The sequence below is a fragment of the Macrosteles quadrilineatus genome, unplaced genomic scaffold (assembly GCF_028750875.1).
Source record: "Macrosteles quadrilineatus isolate MER2022 unplaced genomic scaffold, UCM_ALF_1.0 Scaffold_9__3_contigs__length_116548681, whole genome shotgun sequence".
NCBI classification, from domain to species: domain Eukaryota; kingdom Metazoa; phylum Arthropoda; class Insecta; order Hemiptera; family Cicadellidae; genus Macrosteles; species Macrosteles quadrilineatus.
In genome coordinates this window covers 36,373,479-36,395,685 of record NW_026542602.1, presented here as the reverse complement: position 1 = coordinate 36,395,685, position 22,207 = coordinate 36,373,479, and the positions used below count along the sequence as shown (strand labels likewise).

At 35.4% G+C, this 22,207-nt stretch overlaps 1 protein-coding gene across 3 annotated transcripts in view; it reads right to left on the bottom strand.

Moving 5' to 3' along the window:
- Positions 1-22,207, bottom strand: part of LOC129004409 (integrin alpha-PS2) — a 206,879-nt gene that overhangs the window by 58,183 nt on the left and 126,489 nt on the right. For all 3 annotated transcript variants that reach the window (XM_054432985.1, XM_054432984.1, XM_054432986.1), the window contains exon 5: positions 2,143-2,263. In XM_054432985.1, coding sequence (XP_054288960.1) covers positions 2,143-2,263 — 121 coding nt within the window. The remainder of the gene's footprint in view (positions 1-2,142; positions 2,264-22,207) is intronic.

Sequence of the window (22,207 nt, the reverse complement as noted above, 5' to 3'; positions counted from 1 at the left end):
ACAGACCATAATAGACATGACAATGGTACATTAGCTGTACCCGGATATTGTTCTGGGCCGGAAATTAGAACACTCATGCGCGTCCGAGTTGTTTACGATTGCAAAAAATATTACGGGCTGGGCGGCGAGGTAAAGGTAGAATGGGAAGCCCCCGAGCCGGTACAGTAGTGTAGTAGGTATACTATATTCGATACAGTAGTTAAGTTTTGTAAAACAAACCTCGTTGAAAAATAATAGTATGGCAAATTCAGCCCATAACAATTTGCTATGATTAACCTCAAAGTCCACCCAACAACTAACAAATGAATGGCACACCAACATACTTTGAAAACGCAAATTTCGAAAATCAACATAAAAATTCCAAATGATTGATCCAAATAAACAGATCCAATGAATTAATTGGTTTTGCTGCTGATTTCCATAATCAACATTCAAACCCATCATAAAGCTTATAGTATAGGCATATTCTCAACATACTTTGCCTGTAGGTGAATACGATTTCCCAAACACCGCCTCATCATTAACAACATTATGGACCGGTAAAAAAACCTTGAAGCCCCTGTCTATTTTCATTTTTCGTTCTTCAAACGATTTTCCTAACTACTATATCAACTTTTCAGTCGCCTTGCCTCCTATATTAAATTCGGTAATCCATTTCCTCACTTCCAAGAGGTAGTCTGTTGTAGTATGACTATTTGACGACTAGATAATACTTCTAGACATAATCTTTGAAACCCAGGTGGTGCCCTAGACGCACTCTAAATTACTCAACATTTTTCTGAAAGTCAGTGCTTCTAGAAGGCATCCTTATGGGCATCCATATATATTTGGAAATATCTTGAAGTACTTCTATATAGCTCTATGATATCCCCCGAATATCCGGACAGATTTACATGGTAATCTTTGGGCTACCAAACTGGGAAGGGATTTTTATATGCCATTCCGATGAACACCCAGACAGTATTCCTAGAGGTTATACTCATGTACACCCATGCGTACACGTTAGTTGTTTTACGATTGTACATCTTGACACTTCTTCTCAAAGTCATATCCTTGAACAGCCAACCTGATTTATTAGCATTTATCCATTTTAACTTCAATACAGTATTTCCCACAAAGTTTTTCTAGACGTGAGGATGCAGTCCTAAAACAGACTCCGAACGTTTTCGGCCCACTGGGACTTCTCGACACTGCACTTTCTAGACGTCTAACCCTTGGACACCCAGATAGTTCTTCTCGAAGTCATAACCATGGACACCCAGACAGACGGGAGTCCAGCTCATTAACCCGGCTCATTTATCAATTAGCGGACTCATTAATAACCAGCTGTCACAAACCGGCGCGAGTAATTGGCTGATGGATAATTAATAGACACGACATGAGGACAAGGTGGTTCTGTGGCACGACAGGGTTCATACAGTCTCTGGTATGTCAGGATCCATAGGGGCTCCAGGAAGCACGAAATAGTTCATACAGTCTCTGGTATGTCAGGATCCAAAGGGGCCCCAGGAAGCACGACAGAGTTCCTACAGTCTCCGGTATGCCCTGGTCCATAGGGGCTCCAGGAAGCACGACAGGGTTCATACAGTCTCTGGTATGTCAGGGTCCATAGGGGCTCCAGGAAGCACGACAGAGATCATACAGTCTCTGGTATGTCAGGGTCCATAGGGGCTCCAGGAAGCACGACAGAGTGCATACAGTCTCCGGTATGCCATGGTCCATAGGGGCTCCAGGAACCACTACCGTGTTCATACAGTCTCTGGTATGCTAGGGTCCAAATGAGATATAAGAAGCACGACAGGGTCTTCAAAAAATGTCTCTGGTATGTCAGGATTCATAGGGGCTACAAGAAGCAAGACACTCTGGTATGTCCATAGGGGGCAAGAAGAAAAAAAGTTCAAGCATAAGAGATCGGCCAGATTTGACAATTCCAGGTTTGTGTGGCAACTAAACACTTTGGAAATGCTTGTTTTCCTGCAGGACTATTTGAAGTGTATGAAATATGTGTTCGTAAAATTTCAGTAGGTTGAGGGCACACTGAGTATAGCTTTTGATAGGGTGTTAGCTTTGGGAAGGTGCTTAATATTACAAATTAGAAGTTTATATATTTATATTACTGTACAAAGAAGCTAAGGTACTCACGGGTCCGACAGGGGGAGAACTCAGCAAAGTCAGTCATCTGGTTTTTCGCCACGTAGCAGGTGCCTACAGGGTCTCGACGATTGAGTTGGGTAGAGTACCACACATAGCGGGGAGCACAAGCCTGGAACAGATAGATAGAATTGTTAAAAAAACTTTCCCAATATCAGCAAATAATGTAATGTCACAATTCAAAATAAACACACTGATATTAGAACAGAAACACTATGAATTAAAAACATAAAAAATGACGTCACTGGCCCAAATCTTATACTAATTATCGTATCCGCTGGTTTGGACGTTTTTTGAATCTTTCATTTCAGTAATAATACAAACATGTTTAATTTCGGGCCAGCGACGTGATGTGAAATATACGTTCAAATGGAATTGTTATCATAATGGATCAGCTAAAAACGATTCAATTTTAAGCCTTTAGTGAAAAATATACCAAAACATCCTTCAGAGTTGACATAAGGCTGTGCAGTTTACTGAAAGTATTTAAAGCCGATGGTTATACGTTATGGTTCATGAGTATGGATATATGAGGAATATGAGTATGGGTATGGATGCGAAAAATGTTTACAAATTAACAGTAAGCTACGGATAAACCGAAACACGGCACTGTTAAAGGTTTTCTTCTCATACACATAAGATCATGTAAAGGTTTAACATTTATGTTTCACCGGCTATAAGAACAAATAGAATCCTTCAAAATATTTGCAATTTTACATTAAAAAGAAAAGTACGATGTGTTAATTCTTGTTAAATATACTCGTATATAATCTTGAATTTGATTGGTAAATTATCTAAACAGATAGTAGGAAGTTCTATGATTGTTTTTACAAACAAGAGACGTATCTTCGCACATTTTTCCCTCGGTGTTGATTTACCGCCCCATCAAAGGGTGTTTGCTTTAGTGGCTTCAATCTAAGGGTGATCGATCAGTCTACAGACTAGGTCAGCGAGGCACCGCCCTGAGTCATTAGCTTGGCTTTCCACCTTAACTTGCGATTATTTCTTCAAATCAGTTACCATAAATATAGTATTTAATACACAATCTATATGTGAACACACAGGTTAAAAAAGTGTTTTAGAATTTAGCGCAGGGAGATAGAAAGTTTTTTTTTAAAGGTGACGAGATTTAATTTTGTATTCGTCTTATACATGGTGTTCAAACAAGGTGGGGACATATTTTACCTAGTGATTCCATGGGTGAAAATAAAGAGAAAAATCACGTATAACATTTGTTCCAAAATCGCTTCGTTAACCAGATATCCGCCATTTTGTATTTTTCACATAAACATTTTTATCTTTGGACTTTTTCAACCAATCTTTAAATAACTTGGTATGTATGTTAAGGTAGAAGAGACCCATTTTAGATTTAAAAAATTTGAAATGGTGGTCATTTAAATTTTTTAAACTTAAATTACTAAAAAACGGCTGATTTTATGAAAAAAAAAAACGTCTAGAACACTTTAATTTAGCATTTTTAATTCCCTATCAAATTATACCAAGTTCAAAAAGATCGAATTACAAATAGCTGAAATATTACGATTTTTAGTTGTAAAATGGGGCAAACCTGACCAGCTTCTGCCTTATTCTACCCCATTTTACAACTAAAAATCGTAATATTTCAGCTATTTCTTATTCGATCTTTTTGAACTTGGTATCGTTTGATTCCTAGTTTGTTCGTTGATGCTATAATTACTAAGAGCTTTTAGTATGCAACAAATATGAACATCAAGGTAACTAGGTAACCAAGGATGTAAAGAGAGTTTTATTTTATCGACTAGAGCGATGAGCGATGTTTGAAAGCCATTTGCAGCTACCATTGTCGACTGACCTGATAACATTTACCTGAAATGCCGCCAGCGACAACCCCACAACACAATGACCTTTGTTTTATCGTCAAATAGACATATATCCAAGTTTAACACCAAATATGTCGCTCATTGGGGTATTATTTAATCCTTCATACTTGGATATTCTAAATATTACTGTTAATCAGAGTACAGTAAAACGTTATTGGGCACTTTTTGTTGTTTCTACTTCCACTTTTCGACTGTTATAGGATAATCAAGGTAAGACTGAAATAATTTAAACATATATCTAAACATACAAGATTTGTCAACTGTCCCGTTTTGTTATATACTAGGGCGGAGCCCCTTTAGCGGATCTGCACCAAACTTCACACAAACCATCCTTGAATAATGCTTAATAATGCCTGAAAGTTTCATTACAATCTTTCGAGCGGTTTCGGAGTCCATAACGTTCAAATATATATACACACAAACTTCATCTTTTATAAATATAGATTAGTGATATATAAACCTATGTTGACATATGACCAACAAAACATATAATCTAAATTTTGAGAGTTAATAATTGCAAACTACCAATTGTTTCACCATCGTGTAAATAATGCATTTCTATTGTATTTTTGATAACATTCGTGCTCTTTACTTAGTTCAATAAAGAAATCAGCATCTAATTAATTTCTGGTAAATGCTAATTCTATTTCATTTTTTTCAAAAGAACCAAAGAAAGGGACGACTTTTTCTCTCATCTCTGCTTTCTCTCTTTATTTCGGGATACAACAATCAATAGGCTTATCAACTATAAGGTCATTAAAATTTAAAATAATATCATCATTTGTATATTTTGTGTTATTATGAATTCCACAAAAATAAAAAAATTTATTCTAACAGTGTTCTAGATGAATTTAGAATTTAAGTACAAACTAACATTTTACCTTCCACCCAAAAAAAATTAAAACCTGACCATGCTATGGAATGAATTCTGTTTACTCTGTTAAAACATGTTATTTTGTTTGAATAATTTTATGTAAAAATATAAAATTTCCAAAACCTGTGAAGAATGATACAAAATATATTATAATTTGACGTGAATTTAGTTCTCAAGGATAATCCAACATTTTTACTTGCCTGATAGTTTTAACAAGAGGGTGATCTTGTAATTGAGAACTATTAACTCTATCAAGGGAAAGCGATTGAAACCACTAAAACTTACAATGGTGCCTAGGATCAGAAACTTTAAAAACCACGCTCAAAACCCTAAATGAAAATGATCAACTGAAAAACGCTAGTAATCCCTCAATATCCACCTCGGCCAATAAAACGCGCGGGAAGGTTCAAGGTTCGCGTATCACGGACTGTTGAAAGGTGCTAAATATACCGCGTGTTTGCTACTTATCAGCTGTTTTACAGCACCTAACAGCTGGTGTTTAGACTATTCAGTTCCATGCCGATTCTCGCGGTAAAAATAGCTGAACCCCTCGACCATTATCAGATGCGAATGCGGTGGAGGAACTATTATAAGCACGAAAGGTATTGAACTGTGAAAAATGGTATGGTATAGTGCATAGTTTTACAATAAGTTAGGAGTACTATACTTTTAGTATTTACTAGTATTGCTGTTTATGAAAATGTTGCATATTATGCCAAGGAAACTTTAAATAGTGGACTGTATTTTGTTGGGAATGTTAAATTTACTCTGAGTTTAGAAATACAAGTTCTTTTTGTTAATTTGTTTAGTTAGTTACAACAATGAAGTTTTGTTTAGTTAGTTACCACAATGAAGACCTAGGAGTCTCGAAACAAAAGATTCTCGAACAAAGTCTGATAGAATTTTGTATTGCCATACTACATGTTCTGATGCAATAATAGCTTCTTTAAAATACAAGTTTTCAGAGTTCAACGTTTCACATGACACAATTTGGTACATACAAATTTTAATCGACTAAAAGAGTTAAATTATAACCATAGGAGCAATATTTGCCAACATACAGGTCAGAAGAATAACACGAATCGTACAACAGCAAAAAAAAAATGAATAAGCTTGGAGGATATTTCAATTTGCAAAATGGTGATTTGCCAAAAGGGTAGGTAAAGAAAGTTACTTACGGGGATATTGAAATATTCCTGGAAAATATCGCTTAGCCAGATTGAATTTCTTTACCAAGAGAATTACATTGATTAGAAGTGTAAGTCGCGAATATGACCATCCATTACGCATTCAGATTATTCTTGGGAAATATAATCGTAATTTAGAAGTCATACTGTTATCACTTAGCTACAAGAATTAAAAGAGGAGACTACTACGTAGCTAGAGGGATATTTGAATATACAAACACAGAGCCGTACGTGGATAATATCACCAGAAGATAAATCTGGAAAACCACTTGGTAACAAGGATACTGGAGAATAAAACGAAATTTTAGTAAATATGGTCTATAAGTAGAAAGAATATTCTGACTCAGCCAAAGGATACTTAGTGAATACTAGCAAGCCAGAAGGATACTTACAACATCAGTTAGCTACAGACCAGTCCTATCACTTGAAATCAAGCAGAACTGAAGTAGAGTGTGATACGGTCTGGGGACGCTGGCCTCATGACTGTCTGGTCAAACTCCGAGTTACTGGAGATCCAGTCCGTCAACATCACAAGTTACGAGATCCCCTTGCAAAGTATTAAAGTCCATATCAAGTGTAAGCCGAGCTGACGCTTCGGCAGAGCCGACGGTGAAATCAGCGAAACGGGCGTTCAACAAGTTTTGAATGGCGAAATGCGACCAGTTTGTGGTTACCAAACTGTGAGTTTAACTCATTCAACTCATATGGTCAAAATGGTTCAAGTCAATATGGTGCTCGATTACTTACAGTAGGTTTCAACAATGGGAAAGATCAGTAGAATCTTGTTGTTCGATTCTGGAGCCGTCATTGATTATTGGGCTTTCGTTTATTCTACTTGTAAAATCCCAGCTGATCTAGGTAAACAAATCTATCATTTCATACTATCGACACTCACACTTTACTAATTTCCATCTAAAAATACGCACCCGGGTGTAATGAAACCGTACAAATTTAGTCTTATCATTTTGGACGTTACAACATTTAGTGTTCTTAAACTAATCTGTTTTCCTTGCTCACCGGTTTAATATTAACTTGCTATGAGGGTTTAAAATTGATCCACCCTGATAATTCGGTGAACTATTTGTTCTCTTCAGACGAAAATTAAAAGACGAAGATTGAAAGATGAAAATTGTACCAAATATAAGATTCCTACATTCCCTGTGCACATTAAAAAGCAGAGATTCGTAAAGACTATTTGACCTAACGGTATCTTAATTTACACCTAGTATTTATTTGCGATCAACCTCAACCAATAGTCTATAAATACGTCTCATAAAACACAGTACGACCTTTTAAAGCGTTTAAGATGATTATTTTTAATTGCAGCTTTCACTTTTTATTCTATTACAGACGTTTGTAAGTCGTAGAACCGGTAAAACCGTAAAGTCAGCATTACCAGTAAAGCCTTTAAAGTCAATTACCACCGGGTTGGCCACGGGGTTTACGGTGGCGTAAATATATATTTATCGGGCAATACGATAAACGGCGCGTAAAGAACGCAACGACCGTTTCTCGGAACGAAACGGATCCGGACGCGCGGTCGGATATTATTTCAATCGGCTCCCGCCATTACCTACGACATAACCGCCAAACGGTCAGACCAATCGGCTGCTGTATTTGCACCTCTATTGTTTCTAATTTGCCGACACAATACGCAGTAAAATAAATACCGCGTGCATAACTTTCGTCGCTCCCGCGCTAATGCTTGTAAGAATGTAGTGAAATTTGCACTATTGTCTCAGCGTTTAAATGGCGGGTGTTTTCGTCCGCTCTGGGTGTAGCATGCGTGGCGCGTGCTGAAAGAGGAACTAAATGTGCAGTTTCGGACGAACAACTAGTGAAATGACCGTTTGTAAAGGTTTTATGGTGTACCGGCCTTTGTTTTAGGGAATTATTGCTTAGCAGTTGTATATACATCTTTGTGAACATTCAGTTAGTGGATAGCCTAAACTCCATCTAATATTGAATAGCTTTTTTTATTGGTTTTAATGGCTATAGGTACCACAAGTAATCAGATCTGTATGTTAAACATGTAAAATCTATATCACTTGAAATTAAATACCGGCTGTTCAGGTTTTAATAGTTCCAGGTAGTGATGTAAAATACCCGGGTATTTAAAACTCAGGGTAAATACCCTGGGTATTTACCCGGGTAAATACCCAAAATCCATAAATACCCGGGTATTTTGGGTATTTATGAAATCGATTGAAATTAATTTATATTCACCCCTAAATATGTTATTGTTATCATTACATGAAAAATTAGGATAGTCTATAACACCTTTTACAGTAACTTGAAGCTTTGCTAGTACCTTTTATTTAATGATTTAGCACTTTTCTTAAAATAAAACATAAAGTTTTTCAAATAAGAATGGGGTTTCTTTTTTTATCAAGACAACACATCGTCAGAGAAATAGTCAACCTAAACCTACTTCTAGGCTACTGTTATTAAATTATGATAGTTAAAAAATTTTATCGTATAAATGGCTTGGAAGGCTAGACAGACCTACGGCAGAATGGCAGAATACTAAAAGTAATTAAACTTTTCTGTGTTACCGCTTACTGTAGTTGGAAAAAATAATATATTTGGATAAACCTACTAAAAAAATGTATCTCCTGTTTTTTGGTCTAACTTAATATAGTTTTGAAAGATTTATTGTGCTATATAGATTTAAATGTTTTGTATCACAAGTTTATGATATTAGTTTTTTTTCTTTATTTTGATACCATTGATACCAACAAAAGATCTAGAACAAAAATATTATTAACCTGCCATCCTACAGATTGAATTTTAATTATTTTCTTAAGTTGTTTACACTCCTAGGCCTCTACTAGGTTAAATTTTCATGTATTTATAAATACCTAGTAATTATTACTTTGCAAATTATTTTTCTTCACTTTAAATAAAATAAATTCATCTATCCATCGTAGAAATTAAAAAATCATAAGTAGTCGGGACCAGTGCAACCATGCGACCAGGGTATTTATGCCGATTATGCTTTATGCTCAGACCTGGGTATTTATGGCGATTGTACCCAGAAGTAAAATGCTAGTAGTGGCCATATGAAATTTTGTTTAACACATTTTATCATCATTTTACTATCCTTTCCTTACAGGGTGATAATTGCAAAAAAAATCTTAATCTTCTCTAACTTTAATAAAAATTATAAATACCCAGTTTTTGGGTATTTACCCAAGCCTGGGGTAAATTCCCGGGTAAATACCCAATTTATATTTAGCTACCCACTGGGTATTTACCCGGCCCACATCACTAGTTCCAGGGGTTTTCTCAGAAAAAAACAATCAAAACTCATCCTACGTTCATTAGTCTTCTTCAACATAAAATCTGGGATCATATATTTTTGAATGTAGTGCAATCATAATCCGTAAAAAAAACTCCGTTAAAAATCCATACAAAGACGTGTAGTTAAATACCTATCAGCGAAAGTAGACTCTCACATGTCCAAATTTCACCCCTCTCCGCTAATCATCAACAAATCCCTCCTCTAAACCAGCAGTGTACTCAATGAGCATGAGAACGAGTTTTGACTGTTCCAATTTGTTGTCCAGTCTACCCTCAGTATTAATCTAATAAAGGAGGCTGATGAAAAGAGCAGCCCGCTCGGCAATTAGTAGGGTCATCAGCATACCCAGAGGAACGGGCGGGGGGTCGGGGTCAATTGGATAATGGACGTCAATTGATTGGAAGGTGAAGGGTTGACTTTGACGTGAAGTCTGACAGTTTGACGATGACTATTGCCTGTCGGTGAGCAAAGTCAGGGTCCGCAGAGCTCTCTCCTGCATAGATGCGAATATTACATCTGGATTGAGTTGAAAAGTTATTAGGAAATGAAGATGTTGAGGATATTGATCATAAGTTTTTCATTTTACGAAAGTCAGTTTTGATGCTTGATGACCTATACCAGAGTGACTATTTATTTCTCTCATTCTAAAGTTTCACCTGCCAGTCACCATAAATTGGTCTTACCGATCGAAAGACAGAAAAGTATCGTTACGGTATAAGTTACATTGGTAAGTCATTAATGATTGGAGCGATAAGAAAATCGAACCAATAAAGTCTGCCTTTTTAGTCAAGGACGCTACCTCTTTAGCTACCTTGTTCGGGATCCCATTTAGATAAACTTGAATCAGTATCAGACAACTTGAACAGTATTTCTCCTCAGTTCACTTAGTTCAAAGACTGAAGAAACATAATAAAAAATAGACTGTTCAAAGGGACAGACAATTTATAAGTATGTTGTTCAGAAGCTGGATAAACATAGTCAATTGGTGCTTCAAAAGCTCAAGTTATTATTTGCCAGTATTTTCTTCCATTTTGCTGAAAGCACTACGACTAGTTTTTGGATTCTTCTATTCCCATCCTTTTCCTAATCTTACAGGGACCTGGGTAGGACACAAACATGTTTTCAAGAAAGTTTACCAACTCTCTTATTGGTTCTTCACTAAAGCACTAATCGGAAATTTCAGTTTTAAATGTTAGTTTTGATACATAATCACTGTAATTGCAATTAATGCAAACATCCCGCGGAACTACTTTCTCGTCAACTTCCTCAGAGGAGAGCGATGGTGCAATTGAAACCCTCACATTATGCGTTTAATGAGTATTGCTTTACCACTACAAGAAACTAGCGAGCAGGCCCATGTTATGTGCTTTTACATCCAGTCCGCGTTACAAGCCAAGACCAGCTTGTAGCTTGTAGCTCTACTTGCAACAAACCTATCCAGCCATTCGCCAGTTAATGTTAAATAGTCTAGTCTGTATGAAACCATGCAAATACACTGCTACCAGCTATATTGTATAACTAATGCTACACCTTAAAAGCCGGGTGGTAAAATATTTTTAGTTGTCGATTTGTTGCAGTGTCGTATTCTGTATATCCTGAAAAACTACAGGAGCTTTTAGATGCTTCAAAACTTGAAAGTAGACCCAGCATTCCTTGATTGACCTTTAATAAATGGCCTTGACTTAAGAAACAGCTAGTCTTAATCAATTACAATACACCAAAAGGCATCTAACTCCGTTCCCCCCAAAAACTTTAATTGATTTGCCTAATCTGGTTCAAATACATTGCGTGGAGCCTATGTAATGAGTGGCCATAACCCTTAGGAATTTTAAAGTAGAAATTCATTTATTTGTTTCCCCTATTCAAACACATCACGTATGTCTTCTATTTAACGTTTGTAACATCTATAATGGTTCTCTTCTAAAGTTTTGAGTCCTAGAATTTTGGGTTGGAAGAACCCCAAGAACCATCAAGAATTTCAATCCAAGTGTCTACTTCATTAATAACCAACCACAATGATGTCTGAATTGAGAATACTAAATAGATAGTGAAACCAATAATACATTTTTGTATTCATTGGTGGAACCACTCAAATTCACTGATACCATCTATAGAGTATGAATAAATGTTATGCCCTCAACATTTTAGTAGAGTGAGAATACATTATGTCTCTCTGGCATTGTGTGCATCTTCTCCTTCACCTCTGTACAGTGTGTAATGGTCGTCTTCAGGAGTTATGACTCCCAGAAGAAAAGACAGAGGATGCTACAGACCTCCCACAAAGCAGGTGTCTACTTCATTAATAATCTGCCACAATGATGTCTTCATAATGGATGCTAGACAACAGTGACGTATCCTGTAAGGGATCACCACATTCATCCACTGTTTAGGAATACACGGAGAACGTATTTGGGAATAGAATTTGCATTTAAACAAAACACAATATCAAGCCATTTCCATAGACAATTTTATTTGAACGTAAACACCATCCATATCATTGAGGTGTATCAAATATAGATGTTAAGGAACATGCATTTTGACGGCATATGAACCTTTTGAATTCACATTATTTTGACTGAAATTTACAATGCCAAGATAGCTGTATCTCCTACCAGGATCATTCACTAAAATAATTGATCATGAACAGTTGGTCCAGTTTCGAACCATCAAAAAGCGCCCAATCATATCCATTCCAAGATTACATACATTAAAATAATTGGACGAAATTAGTAAAATACCCCCGCCGCAGCAAACCTGCCGACTAAGCGAATTTCCATTTGTCTGAATTGATTTTCAGTTAAATATATTTTAATAACATTAGGTTTAACGAGTACCTAGGTTTGCTGCTACAAGGAAACTAATAAAGTGTGTTTTTGAGTAAAATATTTATAGCTTAGTACAAAATAAATAAATTTGCCAAGTTTGATCAAAATATATTCATAAACAAGCAAACTACAACATTTGACAATATTCTCCATAAGAATAACATGGGAGTTTTAAATTTACAATTTTTTTAATTTTCTCCGTTACTAATAATCGAACAAAAATACTTTTATTTACCAAATTATTTGTTTTTTTTAAGCTCTATAAAAAGGTCTAAAGAGAAATTGGGAAATTTTGTGTTTTGAGGGTCAAAAGTGAGAAAAACCAATTTTTACCCCATAAAACCCCCCGTAAAGCCCCGTTCCCATGGTCCAATTGTGCTGGTTCGCGAACTCATTCAAGTTTATCCCGCTTTACACCTTTAAACCAAATTTCATCAAAATCGGACAAAAATTACTCAAGTTATCGCGTTCACGGACGTATATATATATATATATATATATGTCTATATATATATATATATATATATACATATATAAAAATTTGAACGAATAGTGTTTTTGGCCTCTGGGGACATCAAAATGAAAAAGAAAATCGGTCCCGGGTCTAGGTCTTACCGTGCCACCTACGGTAATAGCTACTTCCCTATAGGGAAATTCGCTAAAAAAGTCAGTCGTCAACTGGTTAATTTGGCGAAATGGTATTATTTATAGGTTTTATGATTAACGTCTTGCCATCTGTCATTTGTTTCATTAAGGCATGAGAACATAAATGTTTTTAGTTTTTTTTACGTTGTCAAAATCGAAATTAACAAAAGCTACTATTTGAATTCAATAATAAATTTTACCATGCCAAAATTATCTGACCAAAAAATTCTTTCCCATAATACGTTATAATTCTACAGTATATTGTTGAAGCAATAGCATCACTACTCCACAAAAGCTAGTAAACACCAGAGCCAAATCCAGTCCCCCCGATTATTTCCTCTTTCGGGGCTCACAGTACATTAACCCCACCCATAAAACCAGCGCAAGTAGGGGATTAAAGGGACGGCGACGGAGGCTTCCAACCTTTTTACGGAAAGACAATAACCCACAATCTGAAGACTAATGGAGAGTGAATTAGGAGAGCGAACCTAACGACTATGTGTGTAATGGGATCAGCCCTTGGCGCTGTGTCACTCTCGTTGTGCATTTCATCTAACTACTTTCGAAGAAAATGTAGAGTGAATGAGTGCAGCTGGAATTTATAGTGATTGCTTGGAAGGGTAAAATGTTTGGCTATTGACAAAACTAGACATTCTATTCCCTTAAAGCTTAAGACTTTTTCAGAATAATTGACGTAGTTACCAACAGAGTGAGCTGATGTAATTTTTTTATTTATATGGAATACGCTACATATTTAACCAGGCCAACCTGAAAAGACAGAAGAGAGAATATTGGAAGGAGGCACAGTATTTTTTAGGATTGTAACTAGGAAGATCTGATTGAATAAATGTGCAGAATGACATCTGAGGCCAGTTTAGATTATTTTACACCATCAGAATTCAGCCATGATTACATCTTCAGTGACAACAGTTATAGAATGTAGCACCATTCAATCCTTGTCTGAGGGCTGCAGACAATGATTACTCCATTGACACTTTCACCTCTGCCGTAATCACTCTTTCACGCTTCCAAGGGCCCCCACCCTGGAGGGTTGCTTCAAAGAACTTACCCATCTTTCATGCTTCGTCTACCGTACTTCCTACAGTGCCCGACCTACACTGTCTTCAGTCAACATTGCCAAGGTGGGTTACATGACATCCTGAACCATACCAAGCTCTACCTCTTCATATACTGTAAGCCCAATGTATCGAAAAGGCTAATATTGTAGGTTAAAAAAAACTCTTGTTTATACTATCCCGGTAGTCAAATGCTTAGGAAGAAATCGAACGTTCTTGTAAAGGAGACAGCGTCGAAATTTCCTATGTGAAGGACCTAAAAAATCTTAAGCTTATCCTATCCTGTAAGTCCAATGTTTTTCCATAGGCCAAAGGTGATTAATAAGGTCTTTTGATCACAGACATGCGCGAGAAAGGTGAAATAGAAAACTTAAAATCATTTGGATAAGCGATAGAAACGTTCATCAAAACAATAGTTCTAGAGAGACATTGCACTTTAGGGAGTTTTAGTAAAAGAATAATGTGAAAGGCAGATTTGTCTATCTTGGAATTCAAACATTTTAGTAAACATTATTCAAAATGAATGAGGTTTGAATTACAAAACAATTACGTTGATCATGGAAAATTAATATTGAGCGTCATACTATCTCTTTGGAAATTACTGATCAAATTTGTATTCCAACCATAATTAATCAAATATATGATCAAATAAGACGTCCCAATGCCTTGTTAGTTAAATAGTTAAAAAGTTGTTTAACCAGCATTTTTATGTTCTGACTTGGCATAGTTACCTAGTTAGTTTTTTTTTCGAAAAACCTCTAGCAAAAGTAAAAGATTTGTTTTAATGAACTCGCTCGAGTATAGCTAACTAAAAACCTTAAAAACGTCAACAATTACTAGGTACTGTATCATATTTAACTATTATTTTCTTAATACCACTCCTGGTACTTTCTACTGGTATTTTCTGTTTCTGTGGCGAAATAACCCAACAATCATCACAGATATTATCCCATATAAAACCATAGCATTAAACGTCTATCCTAAATTATTACCCATAAGTTTCTATCTTGGCTTCATTAAAAGCAAGAAGTGGTATTGGAACCAATTAAAACGGCAATTTATTGGAATTTGATGTTTTTAGAACGGATATATTTCACATAAGTATAATGAGTGTATTGTGCCGTATAGAGAAAGGTACGGTATATCAAGGAAGGCAATAAAGACTACGGACATCAAGCCATATTCTGGGGTCAGTCATAGCATTGATCATAAACCCTGGTCATTTGCGGTTTTTAAGGCTCCATACGGACTTTGGAAAGTTGGGATATTGTACAAAGAAGATAGGGGAATCATTAGTTTCATCACGATGGACACTAATTAAAAAACTTTAATTAACCTCACTTTTCCAATTTAAACATACCATACGAGATTTTTTAATCAGGTGTAGGCTACTTAAATGGTTTCATGTTCTAGTCGTTTTTCTAGGCCACTTCATGCAAATCAAAATAAGAAGGTTACAATACCTGCAGACTGCCTTTAGTGGTCCTTAAATATCCAACAGGATTACGCGTTTCGGTATTAGTTATACCATCATCAGATCCATATACAAACTTGAAGTTTTTTGACTCATGATGTCACGTCACAGTTTTAAAAACACAGTTACAAAACATTTAAACACGAAAAACTATTTATTTACAGTAGGCCTACTAATTAAAAACGAGAGACAAAAGTGAAGCAATGCATGCATTTTCAATGTCGAGTCTCAACTGGAGGTTATCTTGTCCTAGTAGTTGTACTTTGTACCCCCTGCTTCCTTTATCATTCCTTTCTGTCTCTGTCTAATCCTATTAATGTTTCAAATAATATATTAGACTGGAACAAGCTTTTATCATTTAATAAATCATTAGGGCGAATTTTTGTTGCTTTATATATTTCATAATTTTCCAAAGTTGTCATAATTCATCATGAGTCAAAAAACTTCAAGTTTGTATATGGATCTGATGATGGTATAACTAATACCGAAACGCGTAATCCTGTTGGATATTTAAGGACCACTAAAGGCAGTCTGCAGGTATTGTAACCTTCTTATTTTGATTTGCATGAAGTGGCCTAGAAAAACAACTAGAACATGAAATTTTCAGCCAGCCTGGCAAAAGTTGTTTATACCTACAAAACTTTGAAGTTAAAAGTTTTAAAGACAGCTCAGAACATAACTTTTAACAAAGAATGCATAAAAAATCAAGTAATCCCTAATTATATTCGCATAAAAATTAAAAATAAATCTTCTGCTGCAAAAAGAGCAAAATTGGTTGCTGAACAAGCTTGGCTAAAAAATGAGGTCAAACAACAACATAGGAAAAAATCCATGCTTAATAAATTACTACTTAGAGCTCATATTAACATGTTGAATCATATCCATCCAGCACAACTCAACAATGTTCTTGCCCAAATAGAACCTCAAATAATTAAGGAAATAGATATAAAAAAGAGAGCTCAAAAGAAAAAACTAATTTCTCTATTAGATAAAAAACACTCGTTTGACATTGATAAATCAAAACATGTTTTCTATCAAAGAACATTCAACCTTACAAACGTTGTTTTCAATGCAGAAGAACTATCACTACTAAACAAAGGGTTAAAATATAATTTTAAAAATAATAGTGAAAGGGGATTCTTTAAGGAAATAGTCAATGCTGAAGCCGCGATTCAAGTATTATCTGATGTTAATGCACAAACAACGGCAAGGGTTATGATAAACAATAAAGTAAATAAAGTTATAAAAACTCATAAGAAGTATAATCCTAACACTAAAGAAATGCATGTTCTTAAAGGAATTAAAAATAAGTTAGAAAATAATAATTTAATTATCACAAAAGCTGACAAAGGGAACACTGTTGTGATTATGAATAAAACTGATTACAATTGTAAAGTTGATGAATTCATAACTAAAAATGACATTGACAAGTTAAATAAGGATCCAACCGAAACTTTTACAAAAGAAGTAAATAAAGCCATGTCAAAGTGTAAACATTTGTTAACAGAGAAAGAGATAAGGTACATGAAGCCAATTAACCCTCTAGCTCCTCCGTTGAAAGGATTGCCTAAGATCCACAAGAATGAAATACCTATCAGACCTCTGGTAAATTACATGCCTGCACCTGCCTATAAACTTGCCAAAAAGCTGGAACGTATATTAAAGGAGGAGGTAAAATTAGAAAATAGTAGTAGCCTTAAAAACAGCTTAGAATTGATAGAGAAAGTAAAAAATGTAAGTCTCAATCCCAGATATACACTTGCATCGTTGGACATCACAAATTTATACACTAACGTACCTGTAAATGAGACCTTGAAAATATTAGAGTGCAATTTAGAAAAACACTCAAAGTTGACTGAGATCGAACAAAAGGAACTCATGACCTTATTAAAGTTAGTACTAAAACAAAATTATTTTAGCTTCAATGGTAACTATTATATTCAACATGAAGGATTGGCGATGGGCTCACCTTTATCTTGTATACTAGCGGAAATTTTCCTAAACAATTTTGAGAACATGCACATAAACACAGAGAAGAATAAATACAGAGAAAAAATAATATTTTTCTACAGATATGTTGATGACATAATAGTCCTATTCAACGGAAACTCAAGACAGATAGCTCTATTTAATAACTATATTAATGGCATTCATCCTAAACTAAAATTTACAGCTGAATTGGAGCAAGCTAATGTGTTGAATTTCCTTGATATCACCCTGAAAAAAGAAAATAGTAAATTCTCATTCAACATTTACAGGAAACCTACAACTACAGATACCACCATACATGCAACTTCCCATCACCCGTTTTCATACAAAATGGCAGCTTATAATAGTTTTGTGAACCGTTTATTAAATGTACCATTAAGTCCAGAAGATTTTAAAGAAGAGAAAAATACACTGAAGCATATAGCAATTTCAAATGGTTACAATCCTAATATAATTGACGATTTAATCGGGAAACATTTAAGAAAGAGGACTGAACCAAAACCAACTAATCAACGGTTTAAAAATTCAGATTATGTCCCAGTCGAATATGGTAGCAGATTCCCTCTAACTCTTAAAAATGAATTAAAAAAGCATGGGAAAATTGCAGCTTTTAGAACCAGCAATAAATTGGAAAACATAGTTAATCCAAAGGAAAAACAAAGCATTAATAACAAATCTGGAATTTATCAAGTAACATGCAATGATTGCAGCAAAATGTATATAGGTCAAACTGGGCGATCTTTTGAAAAAAGATTTAAGGAACATATCCCCCGAACCAGGGAGACACAAATATCCAGTTTTGCCGAGCATCTTGTTAATGAAAATCACAGTTATTCAAATGTCAGTACAAATCTAACAGCTTTACATATCTGTAGGAAAGGACGAATTATGACAACTTTGGAAAATTATGAAATATATAAAGCAACAAAAATTCGCCCTAATGATTTATTAAATGATAAAAGCTTGTTCCAGTCTAATATATTATTTGAAACATTAATAGGATTAGACAGAGACAGAAAGGAATGATAAAGGAAGCAGGGGGTACAAAGTACAACTACTAGGACAAGATAACCTCCAGTTGAGACTCGACATTGAAAATGCATGCATTGCTTCACTTTTGTCTCTCGTTTTTAATTAGTAGGCCTACTGTAAATAAATAGTTTTTCGTGTTTAAATGTTTTGTAACTGTGTTTTTAAAACTGTGACGTGACATCATGAGTCAAAAAACTTCAAGTTTGTATATGGATCTGATGATGGTATAACTAATACCGAAACGCGTAATCCTGTTGGATATTTAAGGACCACTAAAGGCAGTCTGCAGGTATTGTAACCTTCTTATTTTGATTTACTTAAATGGTGTTTTAAATGCGAATACAACAACTTTTTCAAGTCCTTTTAAACACTAGTGCCTAATTTGGCGTTTGGTTAGGATAAAAGAAGTCTATTTACTGTTTCAGTAATCCATTCTGCAAAAAAAAAACACACGAAATAATTGCTTCTCTTCTGGTCATCATAACTATAAAAGTACGTACAAAATTCCTTAAACAAGGAAGACATTAAGTCTATATAAACATCATCCAAGCTCACCAGTAAACAAACACTAATAAAAACACTCTTCGTGTTTTGCAATTTTGATCCCATTGTCTTGATAATTTAGATATAGGCTACTCTTACTATTTTTGAACAAATTACCAATCACACAATATTTGTTTTAAGGGCTTAACCGACTGCTGGAATAAAATACTACAATTCAGCTGAACAAAATATACGAAACGACTTGTCATTTATCAGTTACTCTACTCCAAATAATAAGTTTTTTGTTTTCCGAAGCTAAAATCTTGCGTCTACTATTCCTCAGACATAAAACTTGACCTACCCTTGCAGATCATTCTTGTGACATGTTGAATTGTATTCCAACCACACAATCAGTCCTAGAGTCAACAGTGACGTAATGGTTGACCAAGCTACGTCATGCTCCAGGAGAGCTCCTGACCTAGACCTAGACCACATCAGACATCAGTGTCAAGCTAAGGTCAACAGCAACAGCATGCCTGGCCGGCCACTATACACAATGTCACACACTGCCGGTCAACCACACAATCAGTCCTATACACAACAGTGACGTAATGGTTGACCAAGCTACGTCATGCTCCAGGAGAGCTCCTGACCTAGACCTAGACCACATCAGACATCAGTGTCAAGCTAAGGTCAACAGCAACAGCATGCCTGGCCGGCCACTATACACAATGTCACACTCTGCCGGTCAAGCACATAACACCGGGTATCAAATCTCCGTGATAACCTTCAAAATGTATCTCGGTTGGTGCAAATATTAATTCGCATGAATGCGTATACTGTGTTAAAAGTCATTAGCACTTCACATTTGTTATTTGGTGCCTTTTGACAAAGTATAGGTTATTTTGTGAAGAAGAAGATACAAGATTCGCCGGCTCGATCCTGTTAAAGTCACTAGCAGTTTGATAGTTCTACACTAGATCCAACCGCCCTTGATATTTTTGGATTTGATTAATTAACTGTTCTGGCTAAAGAATAGCTGATCTAGGTAAGTAACAAAGCTATATAAGTTTTCTTACTTATTCCACAGTCATCTTCCGTCCATAGGTAAATACACTTTGGCGGCATCCCTATTTCATAATATACCTTCCCATAATGGAGGTTATATACCCAACTGTTACAAAAAGTACACTAGTTGAATCAAAATCACCAACTGTATCGAGATGCTTCATAATATTTCAAAACAGGCACAAGTAACATTATACTTATGAAAATTGTATCATACCTTCCCCATGGAAATCGTTTGAAAAAAATACTCAGAACTAATGCCTTTCTGTCAAGTGCATAAATTCTTTTTGACTATAACACATGTCATGTGTAATCTTAAAAGTATTTTTATAAATTACAATCCATTATTTTCTTCCGTAGAAACAAGTTATCTTTAGAAGAGAAGGCTTTTGAACGAAGTAATGTACTCAGATTGAAACTTTTGCTTACATATAATTTAAAACAAAACCTTTCCAACGCCCAAGCATTGTAGGTGTATCAAAGATTGCACCACATTTTCCCCGTGGATGTTGCATTTATCAAGTGTGCAGACAGGATAACTCCAGGTACACCGCTGACAAGCAGTTAGTGGTTACCTACAAAAAACTCACCGGCGGAGTACGCGGAATGTAGTCAAAGCTGTTTTGATTAATTCACCCCATAAATCTCCCTGATCAGCCGCCACTAATAGAGTAATAATAATTAAAGTTGTTGGACGGCCCCCATCGCTCAACAGCCCTTATGTCCAATTAGGACTACATTGTGCTGAGAGGGCAAGACACTCCACGGGGATCAATCGATGATGGATGGAAATGTTAGTATTCGGATCGTTTCTTGAACAGAAACTCCTTTAACTCATACTTGCATTGGAATACATAAAATTGTAAACGATTTGATTAAAACTAGAGTAAATGTACTTTATTTATATGAGAAAAATCCTGGAATTATGAAGAAGTAAGTGGGTGGAGGAATTAGGTATGATATATTTTATAATTTTTAATATATATATATTTTTTGGTCCATAGAAAACAAGATACAAAAAACATTGTTCAAATGTTTATAATTTAGTACAGAAAGTAGTTGATTTAAATAAAAGCTGATATAAAAGAAAATATTTGTTTCCCAAGCTATACTATCAGCTGATTTTCCCTTGCAAAATTTACTTCCCTCAATCAGTTCTCCATTTTCCCAATACGTACACTGGTATTTATGTTCACCTAATTTAAAACAGTTGTTTTACTATTCAACATTATTACTGTAAATGTAAATGTACAATCAGTAAACGCAAGTAGGCATGAACTAGTTTTGCTGTGTTTTACCTTTTGTTTTTTTCGTTGTTATGGAGGATTTAATTTGAAATAAAAACGGTTAATTAAGAAATTTAATAGTTGTGATCTTATTGAGATCTGTTATTCGCTGCGTATGTGTTATGTATTTTAGCGTAATTAAAAAAATCTTTCATAACTTGTACCGAAAGTAATTTTATCGCACTTGCTCCAATTATTCCTGCCTTCGGCTTCGCCTTATACGTGAATGTTGTTGTTCCGGATGAAACTTAAACAACTTGAGTAAACTTAAAAAACTTTAGTGTGTTTAAAATTTGAGCACGCACCAGAAAATGCCACTTTCGGTATTTGTAATGAAATGTCGTATACTATTCCAGACGATTACCATCAATAAATTCAATCCACATAAAACTGACATCCTTTATCTCAATTCGTTCAACATACAATATAACCCCTCCAAAACTCATGGAAAAGGAAATCTTCTCTGTCAAAATCATACATTCTAACCTACAAACAAGTCTTTTAAATCACAAGATTGGCTGTAGGGCATGCCTGACAATCAAAATTTTGCCAGTTCAACCCTTAAAGAGTCATGCCTGACAATCAAAATTTTGCCAGTTCAATCCTTAAAGAGGCATGCCTGACAATCAAAATTTTGCCAGTTCAATCCTTAAAGAGTCATGCCTGACAATCAAAATTTTGCCAGTTCAATCCTTAAAGAGTCCTGAATCCTAAATCCTGAACACGCACCAATGTGGCAGTTCAGTCTAAAAATATATAAAGATTCCGATAACAATTAACCACCTCGTTGCAACTTAAATAAACCCAAACAATCGTCAACGGCCAAACATTGTGAACCACCAATTACAGAGACACACAGTAGACCGTAGACCAGTTGGATACAGTTAGCCGCAGTGGCCAAGTGCAGGGTCAGAGGTCGGAGGTACGATCCTAGAGATTCCCGGTGTTGTCTGC